The 14285-nt window shown below is 43.8% G+C and overlaps 2 protein-coding genes across 3 annotated transcripts; both read right to left on the bottom strand.

Annotated features, from left to right (window-relative positions):
- Window positions 1-1619: 1619 nt before the first annotated feature.
- LOC119660258 (programmed cell death protein 2-like) lies at window positions 1620-6178 on the bottom strand. Its single transcript, XM_038068716.1, has 4 exons — window positions 6002-6178; window positions 5449-5899; window positions 4928-5366; window positions 1620-2151 (listed from the first exon to the last, which is right to left on the bottom strand). Exons 1-4 carry the CDS (start codon window positions 6107-6109, stop codon window positions 1899-1901), a joined length of 1251 nt encoding a protein of 416 aa, XP_037924644.1. The 5' UTR covers window positions 6110-6178; the 3' UTR covers window positions 1620-1898.
- Window positions 6179-9516: 3338 nt separating this feature from the next.
- Window positions 9517-13264, bottom strand: LOC119660375. 2 transcript variants are annotated; one of them, XM_038068892.1, is made up of 7 exons: window positions 13061-13264; window positions 12571-13008; window positions 12095-12514; window positions 10926-12042; window positions 10747-10871; window positions 10030-10688; window positions 9517-9980 (listed from the first exon to the last, which is right to left on the bottom strand). In XM_038068892.1, the coding sequence occupies exons 1-7, from the start codon at window positions 13094-13096 to the stop codon at window positions 9806-9808; spliced, it is 2970 nt and encodes a 989-aa protein (XP_037924820.1). In that variant the 5' UTR covers window positions 13097-13264; the 3' UTR covers window positions 9517-9805. The 2 variants fall into 2 exon arrangements, with proteins under 2 accessions (XP_037924820.1, XP_037924821.1); XM_038068893.1 differs by having other exon boundaries at window positions 12095-12499.
- Window positions 13265-14285: the final 1021 nt, after the last annotated feature.

Raw genomic sequence — 14285 nt, 5'->3', positions numbered from 1 at the left:
GGCAGTGGGATTTCTATCGTGATTTGACGTCGGATACTAGTCGACTCAGCTAAGAAACAACAAATACGCAACGGATCAATTCGAACCACGATCATAAACAGCAAATGGCAGCATACGAAGCCATGACACACAAGATTCTTACAATACCCATGAGCAATGTTACCATCTCGGGTTGTTCTTCCAGCAACATCGAATCGCACAAGAACAATAAAGAAATGAGACTACAATTTTGAGACCGTTGAAAATTTCTTCTATCTAGGATCGAAAATTACAACCGATAACAGCTATGACGGTGAAACCCATGAACGGTTGTGGGCTGCCAACAAAGCCGATTTCAGCTTACAAAAACTATTTCGCTCGGAACGTCTTATCATAGCAATATCTATGGTAGAAAAACAAGACGTGACAAACCCTGGCTCAGATGGAGCGATGGCGTAGGTCAGGACGCCAAGCAAGCCCGGAATGTGAGATAACATACAGAATGTGTCAAAATAACATCATATAAGGTCGGCAATTGAGTTGAGTTGTAACGAGCCGAATAGTATGAAACCGAGCCATGAGCTGTTAGTGCTATGCATAAAAAGCATTGTTTCAATTGCGGTTCACCCGATATAATGAGAACTGATCGCCCTTCTCCTATAAATTGTTGCAAGTACCGCGAGTCGGCTAATATATCCAAAGACTGTCCTTTAAGCTAAATTACCAAAAGGCTGAACGTTGTCAAGATCAAGTCCTGTGTTAATACGAGACTTATTGGCACGGACAGTGACGTAAATCTAATTAAAGACAATTTATTGCGTGCGTTGCTGGACATACAGATCGAGTCGAATCAAGTTCGTTTATTTCTTAGATGCGAGCAAAATGCCGTTGCTATGGAAGGAAAGCTCCTGATACCACTTGACGAAGTAAAGATGTCACTATGGTTCTAGGAGTATTGACTGTGTGCTTGGCCGCGAAAATGCCCATGTTGTTGACACAGTAATAAAAGTGGAGTTAAAAGACTGTTGTGATGAAGACGAAGCAGTTGTTATGTTCGTTACTTTATTGGAAGGCGACGGTTTATCACTAGTATCAGTGGCATCAAGTTGATGCCGACTTACCCGACCCCGCAATTCTCAAAAAAATAGTAGGTACTTACCATAGCTTTCTCAGTGGCTATGAAGTGGGATGAAGTGATTTGACTGTCGATAGCACCGTACGTTACTAGGATAATCCTTGTAAAAAATAAAAACACCGGCTATAGAGATTTCAATGGAGAAAGGGCTATTCTATGCTGCGACTGACGAAGAATAAACGAGGGGCGTTTTGAGTTTATGAATGCACTGGCTGTGCCTTTGCGGTTCATGAGCTTTATATTCTGAAAAGGACAACTGACGGTTTCGTCCAGGGCAGAGGCAAGTTATTAGTTGCTGGTTCAACTCTGCCGTGATAGCAGTGTGAGGGGAAACAAATGGAAGTCGCTCCTTTTTATATAACAACAAACACGACGCCACGAACCGCCAATAGCTTAAGCCTCTTCTTTCTTCTTTTTCGCGTCTTATTATATTTCCACCACTGTTTGTTTATCTAATAAACATCTTACAATTTATAGCAAAATCCAATCGAAATCAACCGAACAGTTACGTCATAATGGATTATATTGACTGGTCCATTCATTAAGACATTGACATGGGTATTTATGGTTTGAATATACTTTTCTGAACAATCAAAGTTGAGAATTAAATGAAGACCAATTTACCAAACCTAAATTCATTCAGATATTTCAGTTGAGTGTTTCCAAAATCTCATCAACTAAGCATAGCGAGCACAACAAATACACGAAGATAACAAATAATTTTCCGCTTTTAGACTTACATATAATCACAAAGCATTTGAATAGCATACGTGGTTCACTTAACTCATAGTTCGGGCTGTACAATCACGTTCTCCATTCGCATCTTGTCGGGAGTATCCCAACAACTCTTCAAACATGTGAAAACCAGAACATTACCATATTCAATTGGTGCTGCGTCTCCATTCTCTAGACGCAGTTTAGGAATTAAAGTTGGCAAAATTTGGACTTCTGGAATTGTGTCGCTGCCACAATTTGGACATTTCGGAACTGACTCGGTTAGTGGGGCCGGCAAGAGAGGACTTGTGTCGCGAGAATACCTGAAAAAATTCAAATTAGCCTGGATAAGTAGAGAAATAAAAAACGCATATATAATGTAGAGTTTCATGTAATAGTAGTATTAATATTGGTTTCAATCATATCCAATTACGGTCATACGAAGTTAGACAATTAAGTAATGAGACTGATTTTGTTGCCGCGCTTGTGGTAAACCTGCAACCTTCAAATTTCCTTCCCCTTCCTCGTCATCCTTCCTCTCTCCATTGATATATTCGCCATCGCTCTAGCTTATTTAGTTCGCCTGCTGTGTTGTGTTGAGTAGGTGGTGGTGCCCGTCACGAAAATGGAGAAACGAGCAATGCGTCACGATAAAATTTTGCGCCAAATTGGGTGAAACAGCTTTGGAAACGTACGCTAAAATTGTAAAAGTGCATGATAATAGTGCCCTTAGTCGTGCCCAGGTGTTTCGATGGCATAAAGAGTTTAAGGAGGGGCGTGAAAGCGTGGAAGACGAGGTGCGGAGCGGGAGACTAGTCGAGGTGCGGACTGACGCGAATGCGCAGCGTGTGCGCACCCTAATCCGTGAAGATCAGCGTTTAGCAGTTGGAATGTTGGCCTCGCAACTGGGTATGAACCGTAAAACAGTCAGACAAATTTTAACAGATGATTTCGGGATGAAAAAGTTGTGCGCGAAAATGGTTCCAAAGAACCTTTTTGAGGAGCAAAAGCAGCATCGAATGACCGTCTCAGAAGACTGTTTGGAACAAGTGGAAAACGATCCCACGCTGCTTGGTTGAGTTATTACAGGCGATGAGAGCTGTTTTTCCAATACAACCCGGAAACCAAACGCCAAAGCTCACAATGATTGTTTCCGCACGCCCCTTGCTCGTATGAGCAAGTCGAAGGTGAAAACGATGATTATTACCTTTTTTGATAGCCGTGGAATCGTCCACAATGAATATATTCCACCGGAGCAAACCGTAAATCAAGTCTACTATCGCCAAGTACTCGAAAGATTGCGAAACCGAGTTAACAGGGTGCGCCCAGACATCGCTCGTAACTGGATTCTTCATCACAACAACGCGCCGTGCCACACCGCCCTCAACGTGTCCCAGTATTTGGCCTCTAAAGGGATCGCCGTGTTTCAAAAGCCGCCTTATTCGCCCTTATGTCACCCTATGACTTTTTTTTGTTCCCTAGAACAAATTCGGTGGTCAAAGGAACCCATTTTGAGTCAATTACGGACATCCAAGCGGCCATGACGAGGGAACTCGCGGATATACCAGTCGAAGCGTTCCAGAAATATTACGAAGAGTGGAAAACGCGCTGGAATCCCGCAGAGTGCATAGGCGTTCGCTTATATTTTCAAAGCCGATAACAGCAGGTTTCATTTTTTTGGCCGACTAAGAAATCTACTCCGAGCTCATGGTTTACTGGATGGCCGCTATAATATATGGTGTAGTGACTCTTCTCCAGGAAACCGGTCCCTGTCCAACGCATCTCCTGTAACACTGTTACATTAGCCTATATTGGGACAGGGTATCGGCTAGCTACTCAGCCACATTCGGTCAGTACAGGGAGCGCACGTTCCATGAGAAAATGCACAAATCGTTATTCCGTTGTCGTTGCCGGATTCTTCTTCTTCTTTTTCTTCAGCCTTTTTCCCGTTTACAAGCGGGGTCGATTCGTCGTGATCAGTTTCGCCATTTGGCTCTATCGAATGCCTGATCTGGGTACCGGGTTCGTCGTTGTGTTATCCGTCCAGTGTGAGGCTCCTGTTGTGGCTTCGTAACTTCGGTTTTCCGTGTAAGGTTGTCAACTCTACCCAACTCCCAACCTGGAGGACCAGTTGGTACAATTTGTCCGGCTTTTAGGGGCGTGAAACTCGCATTCATCCTTCTCCGTCTGCAGTTTTTCGTTAAGAAAGAGCTCCCAGCGGTTACCAGGTGGGGCGGAGATAGAGTTTGGTAGTAGAGTTGTTGGTGTTGGTTCAGCAGCCGTTTCCCAGGTTTTATGCTCCATTGCGGGCAACAATCCACGTTTCACCCTGGGACCTATACAACCCCAAAGAGATAACGCATAGGAGCATTATCATGATTTTTTAAAGATTTTTTGGGTAAGTAAATAAGTATTTTCTGAAAATAGAGCATTGATTTATATCTGCATTTGCTTACCACCTGGAAGGACATTTACAGCCAACGTCAAAATTTAGCTTTGCATCGTAAAATTCTTAATAAAAACGAAATTGATACACCCTTGCATACAAAGGGGAACCCCATTCATCAGAGGCGTCTATAATCGCCTGGAGGAGCGCCCATGTGTGGGGCTGTTCCTTCTACAAGTGAGGGACACTGAGGGCTTACTGATACTTCTAGCTGTGGAAGCAATTCTTGCAGCAAACAGAGAAAAGGACAACAAGGCCCTGGTTTGTAGTGTCCATACCACTGCAGGTTTAAGCTGGACATTTCAACTGATTCACTAGACTGTGCTAAAGTCCGCCAAGAGCACCTAGTTTGTAGTTGCCTAAGATTTGTGAAAGATAAAAGAAACTTAGATTAGTCCCTAAGTGATTTGCCGCTACCAGAAAAACCTTCATTTTTTAGTGGGAAACTTCATCATTCGTTGGGCTGTTGGCACATAAGTTTCTATTTGGAATGCACTTCAAAAGTAACGATTTCGACAAAGAGCAGGAAATATCCTTATTAGACTTTCGAACATGATCCCATTCCCAATATGACACAAAGCCAAAAATAGATTCATTTTCTTAGCTATAATTAGCAGCAATCACTGACCGAAAAGAAGCGTGAATCTACTCACCGAATAATCTGTCCAGGGTTATCCTGTATCGTTGACATGAAATTGTGGAAAATAACGTCACCATGCGCAGGTACAGCATGTTCATAGGCCTCTTGTTCGCTTTCAGCACCACCGTTGCCAATAGCCGCAGCAGCCACGGGACTATCGGGACTCGAACGACAATTTTCATCGCGAAATTGATACTCTTGGATTAATTCCCGGACATGATCGGCCAATCCTAAGTAATTAGTGGTCGCGGTTTGCTTCTCCTCGCAAACAGACACAAAGAAACTCCTCAGAGTCAACTTCTTAAGGTTCGACGGAATGCCCGGTGTCTGCTTGAGCATTGCTACTAGGTCGCGCTCAGGATACGTCGGCGTTTCGATGGTCACATTTTCAAATTCCTCACCCTCAATCTCGGCGTAGATGGTGGAAGTATTCATTGCACCTATCGCACCGCCTGTAATAAAGGACACCAGTTAATTGGATTTGCTCCTAGCAATGCTTCTTGGTGCCACCGAGCTCGGTCGCAATGTACTCACCTTGCGCCCCGCAATTTGCATTCTTGTCGTCGATGTTCACGTTGCCCAGTCCACAGATTATATCGTTTTCCATCGAATTACTCTCGTCATCATCATCCGAGATTCGGTTATCGTTCTTAATCACGTTACCATTCTCCTCATTCCTGTTGACATCGTCCGCCGGCTCACCCCAGTCATCCGCTCCACTGCACCAGTTTATTTTTAAAGCCGCGGACGCCTTGATGCTCTCGCTCCCCCCACTGTTTTCGCTGGGCGACTTGTCCAGGATCTGTGTCCTGACGCATAGCCAACTTTTCGAAACATTTGAGCACGTGGGACTCAAACAGGCGAATATGTACAAGGTCCGGTGGAATTGCGAGTTGTCCAGCGGTGCATATATTTGCATAATGAGAGGACGAGTCAGGTTGCATATCGGACAGTTGGGTATGACTATTTCGGAGCTGGGCCAGTCCTGCGGAAAGGTAACGTGGGTCATGAATATTTTCACAGGAACCATTCACATGCGCCAGTACTTATGCAATGTCGAAAACAGTCCTCTACAAATCCTACTTACCGGCAGTCCTCCGACTTTGTTTACCAAATAGTTTAAGGAGCACTTGTACTTCTCGCTTATGAACTCGTCTTCGAATCCTAAATACACGGTGCCTTTGTTTTTAGCCATCTTCTACGAATCCTCCTTCAGACAGAAACTCCCCGATGAACGAATGACTGCAATCGACCACTTGCTCACAAATTTTGACAGCTAGTGATGTTTCTATGCGATGTTTATTCTTGAGCAGCATGTTGCTGGCGGATTTTTGTGCAACTTGTGTTATGGTGTGAGCATTTGCTGGAACGAATCCTTACTTTGAACCTGCTGCATATCCGTACTTACGATGCACGAATAACAAAATCTCTTCCGTGTTGGTCTTATATTGGCCTATTCATCATCAAACGTTTTACTATTCTGTACCAAGTCTTCATGAATCTGAAGCGGCGATTTTGCAGAAAATAAAAGGTTATTCTCCCCTTCTATTATTAGTTCTGATATTTGTAGCTAACCGCTAACAGCTATAACGAAGAACTCCGCATCCGGTTTTTTTAGCATTTACCCAACTGCAAATGAGACGATGCCGCAGACTCGAAGCCCTGGAGGACGCCGTTTTGGGCACGGAAGAGACTTTAATGCTCGGGCCTTGAATGAGGAATGTTTCATCCAGACTTTAGAGGGAACGAATCCTCGAAATGGCGGCGAGAACCGGACTCGTAGTTTTAAACACCGAAACAGCATCCCTGACGAAACTTTCGTATCGGAACCTCTGGCACCGTTCGTGGAATGATGGCGAATTCATTGACGCTATTTGTCGGCGTGCATCAACCCAGCTCGGTGCTCAGTTCTCACATTGAAAAATAAGAAGGCGCCAGGTCCTTATGGTATATGGCGTTCCGCCAACAGCCAGACTTGTTGCTCGAGGCGCTAAACGCTTGCCTGAAGGAGAACATTTTTCCTTGTCGCTGCAAAGTTGCGAGGCTCACTATAAACAGCAAAGGTGGGAGACCCTGAGCTGCTGTCTGCATATCAACTGCTGTGTATGCTTGACACAGTCGAGAAAGTGCTCGAAAAGCTCATCAGGAGTAGACTCGCAGAAGTGATCCATGCTGCCGCGGGCTTATCCCCATGGCAGTTCGAGTTCAAAGCAAGAAGATCCACAATGGATGCTGTTATGGAGATCGTGGATGTGGTTCATCGAGCCAAAACACACAGCCACTGATCTCGATGGATAGTGTTCCTCATAACGTCTGATGCCAAAAATACCTTCAAACCCGGGAAATTATCTGAGAGACCACTCGTTGCCCTATGAGACACTAGAAGGCCAGATGAGGATGGAGGGCTGCATTTCTGGAATGCTTCTTATGATAATCTGCCAAGACTCAACATGGCAGAAGAATCGCGCCTGGCTGGTCATACAGATGACGCTACAGTGCCAGTTGCCAAACGCATTTTTGAACCGGCGCAAGGCAGACTCGGCATGTTGATGCGGCGGGTGAGCGGATGGATTGCTGCTCATGGTTTCACTCTTGCACTGGAAAAAAAAAACCGAAACAATCACCTTGACCACAAAGAGAATCCTGACCCTGCATCCCATAGAGTAGAAACCAGCGGTTAAATACCTTAGTTTAATGCTCGACTCGAATATGAGCTTCCAGCCATCAGGAGGCGTCTGCTTATGGGAGCAGCTCAGTCTGTTCTGCTCTACGGTTCGGATGTGCAGACCGATGCCCTTGGCAAAGACGTGTATCGTAAGCACCTAGTGCGGAAACAGGGGCTTCGCGAGTGGGGTTTGCTTAGTGCACTGTCTCAGAACCGACCGCGATGGTGATCGCAGGAGTGATCCTCGTTGCTCTCCTTGCTAAGGAACGTAAGATCATCTAAAGCTGCAAGGGCGACGATTTAAGAGAGGTGAAGAACGTCAACGCACACTTACTGAATGGCAACTCTCTTGGCAAAAGAAGTGTTCGATACTCTGTGTACGTTCGTTACAGCTTTTAGCAAGTCTATACAGATCTCTCACGTCATCCTGAGTGTCCATTTTATCGTAAAAATTTTCGTAATGGTCCGCTCGGGTGACAGCGTTTGCTTTCTTTGCTTCCGGGTGGCATTCTTATAAATTTGCCAATTATCAAGCGTTTTATCGTCGAGAAATTTGGAGTAGAGGCGTTTCTTTCATCATTCCAAAGCCAAGTATCTCGGTTGATGTACCGCTTACCCGGCTTGGTAACCCCGAGGGTTGCAGAGGCCGTTCCTCACGCTGTTTTATCGGTGGATTCGCAGGACGCCAATCAATGGCCGATGTTGAGGTTGAATTTGCCAGAAGGAATCTCTCTCGGCATCAGGTCGACCTGTCTGTGGTGCGTATGCGGTGAAGAAGTGAATAGTGCGATCAGATGATATAATGGTGAGCTTCATCAGATGATCACCAAATCGTTCGACTTCTTTGATGGCGTCATGGAAACCCTCTGAGATGGCAATGCCAACACCAACAACAGTGTGTGGGCTACCAAAATAGAGAAGTTGATAGCGTTCAATGTTGCAGTTCTGCCACCAGACCGTCGGGTTTCTTGCAGAGCGCAGATATCAATGCGCCTTTTTCGAAGGGCTCTTTGCGAGCTCGTCGCTCTTTCCAGTTAGGGTACCAACATTTAGCGTGCAGACCCTCGCCCATTTCTCGACAGGACCGGGGCCCGTCCTGCCACCTAGACTGAGGTGGATGCCCTAGCATTTCTCCGAGGCTTGTGACTCAATCCAATCCATGACCGACAGGTTGTGGATAAAATCCGGCTCAAAAGGTTGCGGTGGGCGGGTCACTTAATCCGTATGGATGAGGATGATCCAGCCCGGAAAGTCTATAAGGGCAATATCTATGGTAGAAAAAGAAGACGAGGCAGACTCTGCCTAAGATGGAGTGATGGCGTAGGTCAGGACGCCAGACAACTTTTAGGGATATCGAAATGGTTGACCTCGGCGCAAAACCGGGATGTCTGGAGCTGGTTATTAAGGCAGGCCTAGACCGGATACCGGTTGTTGCGCCATTGATAATGATGAGTATTTCCTACAAGTGATTGAAGACTTGTGAAGAGTTTTGTCACGTATCAAATAACTTGAAGCCGTTTAGAGAAGAAGGGTCTGTTTAGACAATGCCACAATCATCCTGTGACCTATCCCCTACAAGTATATTCGTATGGCATTCTAGAAACTATAATATCTTTATTGAATCTTGGCGGAATGTCCCAACAGTTATAATTCGCTCACGCTGTCGACCACTTGATGCTGCAGTCTTCTATGAAGCAAACATTGGGTGAATTCGAATAAGTCTTTTCTACCACAAAATTAATTTATATTAAAAAATGGTTTCCATGTTCATATCAGATTTATATTTTTCATAGATTGAAGACATTTTTTGACACCTAAGTTCTTTCTCGATGATCGGAATTAAATAAATTGAAATTCAGGTATCATACTTGTGACTGACTGACTGACGAAGAAATTGATACATGAATTCTAGTAATAAATAAACCAGGCATTAGATGTTTATTGAGTATTTTCCCCGCAATTATTGAATATATTTTACAAATTTAATGGAACGTACGATACTCCGTAATTGCTCAATAGATGTGTAAATTTAATATAGTTTTTTATACAATACCATACCATTTTGGTTAGAATTTCAGGAATACTATTAATTTTGACAGTGGTACTTTCTGCAACACTATCCAACATGTCTCCTTCCCAAAAAGGCGTCAACAATTTAGAAAGAAACCTTACCACAAGGACCACTATAAGAAATGTTATACATAAATGCAGGTTTCGAAAGAAAATTTATAGCTTCCTTGTAGTGTGGGGCCAATATATGACAACTTTGATAGCCCCCGACTTCTCTTCATCAACAGCCCAATCGAAGCCTTCCTGGGCTTCGCAAAACTCAGTACGATGAGTTATAAGCTTTGCAACATCTGCGCGTTTAGTTTCAATCATATTCAATGCGTTTCCAAATCTGTAAAAAAATGAGTTTTAAATTTATTAGGACAATTATACCTACTCACTCATTGCATGTTCTGAAGCTTGCATGGACGTGTAAATCCTTCGCCAGCACAGCCAAAATCGGAATGTTGGCACAGTCGCTTTGACATCCAGCCAACACAAATTTTCCACCAGGCTTCAAGGCCAATGTTCCAAGGTTAATAGTTTTCGTACAGCCACAACAATCGATCACTACGTTCGGTTGGCCTTTGGCTTCCATTAACACCTTCTCTGCCAACTGATCTCCTTCCAAGTCACACGTCGCCAAAATGGTTTTATCAGCACACAACTCGTAGGCTACTCTTAAATTCTTTTCAAGAGTATCAATAACAATTATTTTATCGGCACCCATTGCCCTCGCAGCCATAACTGCAGATAATCCAAGCGGGCAAGCACCAAGCACTAGTACGGTAGAACCAACACTAACACAACCTTTACGACAAGCTTGTAATCCTAATGCTACTGGATGGGTAAGCGCGGCCAATGTCGGATCAAGCCCTTTCGGTATTTTACAGCAAAAAGAGGCGGGATGTCCACAGTATGTTTGTAACATACCGTTAAACTCCATCGAGGGGCAGAGATTATACAATCCTGATCTGCAGTAGGCGCAACACAAACATGGTATTCCGGGCTCTAACGCCACTATGTCTCCCGGACGAAGAGTTTTCACATTTTTGCCAGCCTTAAACGCAAGCATTTATCTTTTGACCTCTACTACTCAAATAGGAAGGTTAACTCACCTTGTACACAACTCCCGTGCCTTCGTGCCCGAGGACGATGGGTCCATTTTCCTTACCAGAACCATGCTCAAACAAATACACGTCGGACGAACATAATCCTACAGTATGCATCTTCACAATCACGCCTAAAAATGTCGAATTAGCAAATTCCAATCAAGGAAAGATTACAAACGGCTTACTGTCGTCTTTCAGTTTGGGCATTGGACAGTTGTTTATTTCAACTTTTCGAGGTCCTACGATTGACGCACAACAATTGAAAACATTAGGGTCCTCCTTCAGTGCAATAGATTTACGCTTTGCTGTATCGCAAGATTTCCGGATGCAAGCTTCTGGGTCTTTCGGATTAGGTTTTGTGTTTGGTCGTGTCAACACTGCTGCCTTTTCAGTCCCGTTCGCCGTTTTTGGCTTATCGGTAGCTGCATTTTGGGTTGAATTCTTCGATGGGCAGCAAACTGGCTTGGGCTTCTCTGCTTCTTTCGGTAACGCACTTTGGTCACCTTTCGGTAGCGCGCCTTCATCGCCTTTAGGACAGCAAATTTGTCCAGGCATTGGCTTGAATTCTCTTGCTTCCCCTGAATTGGAGGTACCTTCACTACGTCTATTTTTCGAGTCGTTTATTTCGACATTACCTCCCTCAATTGTGAGAACTTGCATGTCTTCGAGGGATACTTTTTTTGGGGATTTGAATTCAGAAATGGGATCGATTTCAATTGAATTACTGGGCGGTATCATTGGAGTCAACACTGATGTTGGAGCGGCTATGAATCTATCGTCAGATAGCCCTTCGTCCTCGTTCGGATCAACTTTATTTTTCGACTGCTCATCATTTATGTTCCGCGTCGCGATGTTTCTGTTTGCTAATGAGTTTATAGGTTGCCCACTTGCACTTGCTTTGCTACTATCCTTTAGCGATAGCCGCAGCAGCTCAGCGTCACTTATTCGTAAGGTTTGGTCAGAACGCTGCGGCGAATAATTTATTGAGTTAGATACGATTCTTTTCCGGAAGGCAGATTTGATAACGTGCTTCCTGGGACTTTGTTTGACATGGTTTTTTGCTTTGCTAGGCTTCCCTTGCTGGGCCGATTTCTCAAACAGTGGCCAGTCTTCAACCGTATATGGTGAATCTGTCCGGCTGGTAGTATTGAAATAAGCCAAACTCATAGCCAATGTATCCCCGGCAATATCTCTGAACATGAAACCTTTCTCGGGTTTCAAGTTTAACTTTTCCAGCACATTCCCGCATACTCCTTGGAGGTATCGTAGGAAATCTCGTGTGGTTAAAACTGAAATAAAAGACTGATTTTCACTTTGGGACATTTCATTGTAATCATTTTGAGCCCTAACTTACTGCGCAATGGGTCTGCTTCTGCTTCTCCGCAACCTTTTTCGGGCATTCGAAGATAACACCACAAGCATTAGGGGTTGTGTATTTAGATTTAACACTTTTATTCTTGCAACCAAATCGTTTTTCCTTGGAATCCGGAGGCTGAATTACTCCTTTTTCAAGCAAGGAGGCACAATCCACTTTACTATACTCGAACTTCTCTAGTTTCTTCTTTCGTTCTTTTCGAATCACAGGACATTCAAATTCTACGTTTGCTCTTTCAGTATGTATTGATTCGAACCTTTTTGCATCATAAAATTGATTATTATTGGGTGGGATTGCTTGGTTTGCATAGGTCATTTGCTGAGCAAATGCATGGGAAGGATTCAATAGTACGATATCCGATAGAAGCCCACTTTTATCTCCAAACTGAAAATACAGTGACTAACTGCTAGTTGACAAAGACAAAATTTGCTTGCAAAATTTTTCATTTAACTTACCGGTAGGGCTCCGAATTTAAGCCCAGGCATTTTCATTCCGCTTTTCCTGCGAGATGTAGACTTTCCGACTTTTCGGCTCTCACCAGATTTGATTACAGATGCTGATCCCAGTGCTTCAAACAATTCATTAGCAGTCATTCGCCCCAATTTTCTTGGATTGTCCGATTTAGAGTTTCCGGTTACATTGCGAGAGCGACCCGGTTTGCCTCCAGATACGGGTTTCTTTTTTTCGGTTAGTACTGTATCTACTATGGCTGTGGATTTGCCCTTATTCACTGCGACTTTGCCATCATCCGACAAGATTTTACCCACACTCACTGTTGTTTTGCCTGTGTTCGTTTTCAATTTACCTAAACCAACTGTGGTTCTGTTAGCTCTGGGCGAACCACTTGAATTATATCGCATCAGAGCCGTATTGGCGCATTTTAATGCATCAATCTGAAATAAGCTGGATATATAGATATTCGATGAGCATACAATGATTGCTTACCTTCACTACGTTTTTGAATTTCCCCAAAAGTAGCATATTTTATTTAAAACGTGATTTTCCAAAAAGAAAGAAGCTAAATTTTGTACGTTATTTCAAAAATAAAGTACCAACTACTCCAGATTTACAAGTGTTGATTTTGAATATATTAAAATCGAATTTTTATTGTTTTTAATCCTTTCCGATCAAAGCTATGGGAAGTTCTAAAAATTTGATTTTATGTCAGTTTTTTCGTGAGGCTTGCTAGATTTTTGCCAACTACGATGACAAATTTCACTAGTTCGGATTCAGTGTGTGCTAAATAAGGTCCTCGAAATAAATGGGCAATGAAATTCAAAAGGATTTGCTTGTGAAAACTGTAAAGACATTTCATTGTTGCATGCGCTCCTTAGGATACTAACTGAAGTCTTTCAAACTAGACTAGTTACCGCAACACAGATGGACTGCTTCTTCAAACAAAAGCGAAATCATCTTACTGTCAATGCACTTAATTGAATTAAAGTCGGAGCGCTGGAGCCATTGCCTGCGGGACTATTCATCGCTGCTCCTTTCACTTATATGAGAATGCCATAACTTTCTCAGAAAGTAAAAGAGGAGGGGATAGTCGTTAAGATTCCTAAAATGACACCCGTTGAGTACGGCTATTTGTGGGGCATTTACGTACTCCTTGCCGTCTGAATGATAATAGCTAAAATAGTCTTTTTTTGGGAGTAGGGTAGGTGAATGCGTTTACGCACTGAGTGTTGGACTCCCGCAACAACACGCTGTCGGACTACCAACTAAACACCTCCCGGTCATCAGAGAACTAGCCTGGAACCGTTTGACACATTACTTCGAGGTAGCCCTCCTGCTCTCCCGGCTTTGGGAGCCTTCAAGTCAGGAAATTCCTTTCACCAACGTGAGGGAAGAGGAGGAAGGGAGTTGTTAGTTCAGTTAGCTACCGTCCGATCCCTCCACCAGTCGAGTTCAATCTTCTTCGCAATAAGAAGAGCCCAAACATAATGCGCAATACGATTCCAGCTGCCAGCGCTCTTCAACATCTCTCTGATAATGTTGTCTGGAAAGAGCTCGCCTGTGTCTGCATAAAGCTGCTGACCAAACTCACGCTACCTCTCACAAGAGAAAAAGTGTGTTCAGCGTCGTCTACCACTCCATTGCAGAGCACACAATCAGGAGATCGCGCCTTCCCGATCCTGTACAGGTAAGACTGAAAACTTCCATGCCCACT

The sequence above is a fragment of the Hermetia illucens genome, chromosome 6 (genome assembly GCF_905115235.1).
Source record: "Hermetia illucens chromosome 6, iHerIll2.2.curated.20191125, whole genome shotgun sequence".
In the NCBI taxonomy this organism is placed as follows: domain Eukaryota; kingdom Metazoa; phylum Arthropoda; class Insecta; order Diptera; family Stratiomyidae; genus Hermetia; species Hermetia illucens.
Note: the sequence above shows the minus strand (reverse complement) of the source record. Positions and strands in the feature narration are given on the sequence as shown.

What these genes read in the sequence shown, in the direction of transcription:
- LOC119660375 (XM_038068892.1), bottom strand. Translation starts at nt 13,096, where the DNA reads ATGCTACTTTTGGGGAAATTCAAAAACGTAGTGAAG. An exon ending in AATTCAAAAACGTAGTGAAG is followed by an intron (nt 13,009 to 13,060) that starts GTAAGCAATCAT and finishes AGCTTATTTCAG; the next exon opens with ATTGATGCATTAAAATGCGC. An exon ending in TTAAATTCGGAGCCCTACCG is followed by an intron (nt 12,515 to 12,570) that starts GTAAGTTAAATG and finishes ACTAGCAGTTAG; the next exon opens with TCACTGTATTTTCAGTTTGG.
- LOC119660258 (XM_038068716.1), bottom strand. Translation starts at nt 6,109, where the DNA reads ATGGCTAAAAACAAAGGCACCGTGTATTTAGGATTCGAAGACGAGTTC. An exon ending in TGCAAATTGCGGGGCGCAAG is followed by an intron (nt 5,367 to 5,448) that starts GTGAGTACATTG and finishes CCTTTATTACAG; the next exon opens with GCGGTGCGATAGGTGCAATG. An exon ending in AACCCTGGACAGATTATTCG is followed by an intron (nt 2,152 to 4,927) that starts GTGAGTAGATTC and finishes GAATTTTTTCAG; the next exon opens with GTATTCTCGCGACACAAGTC.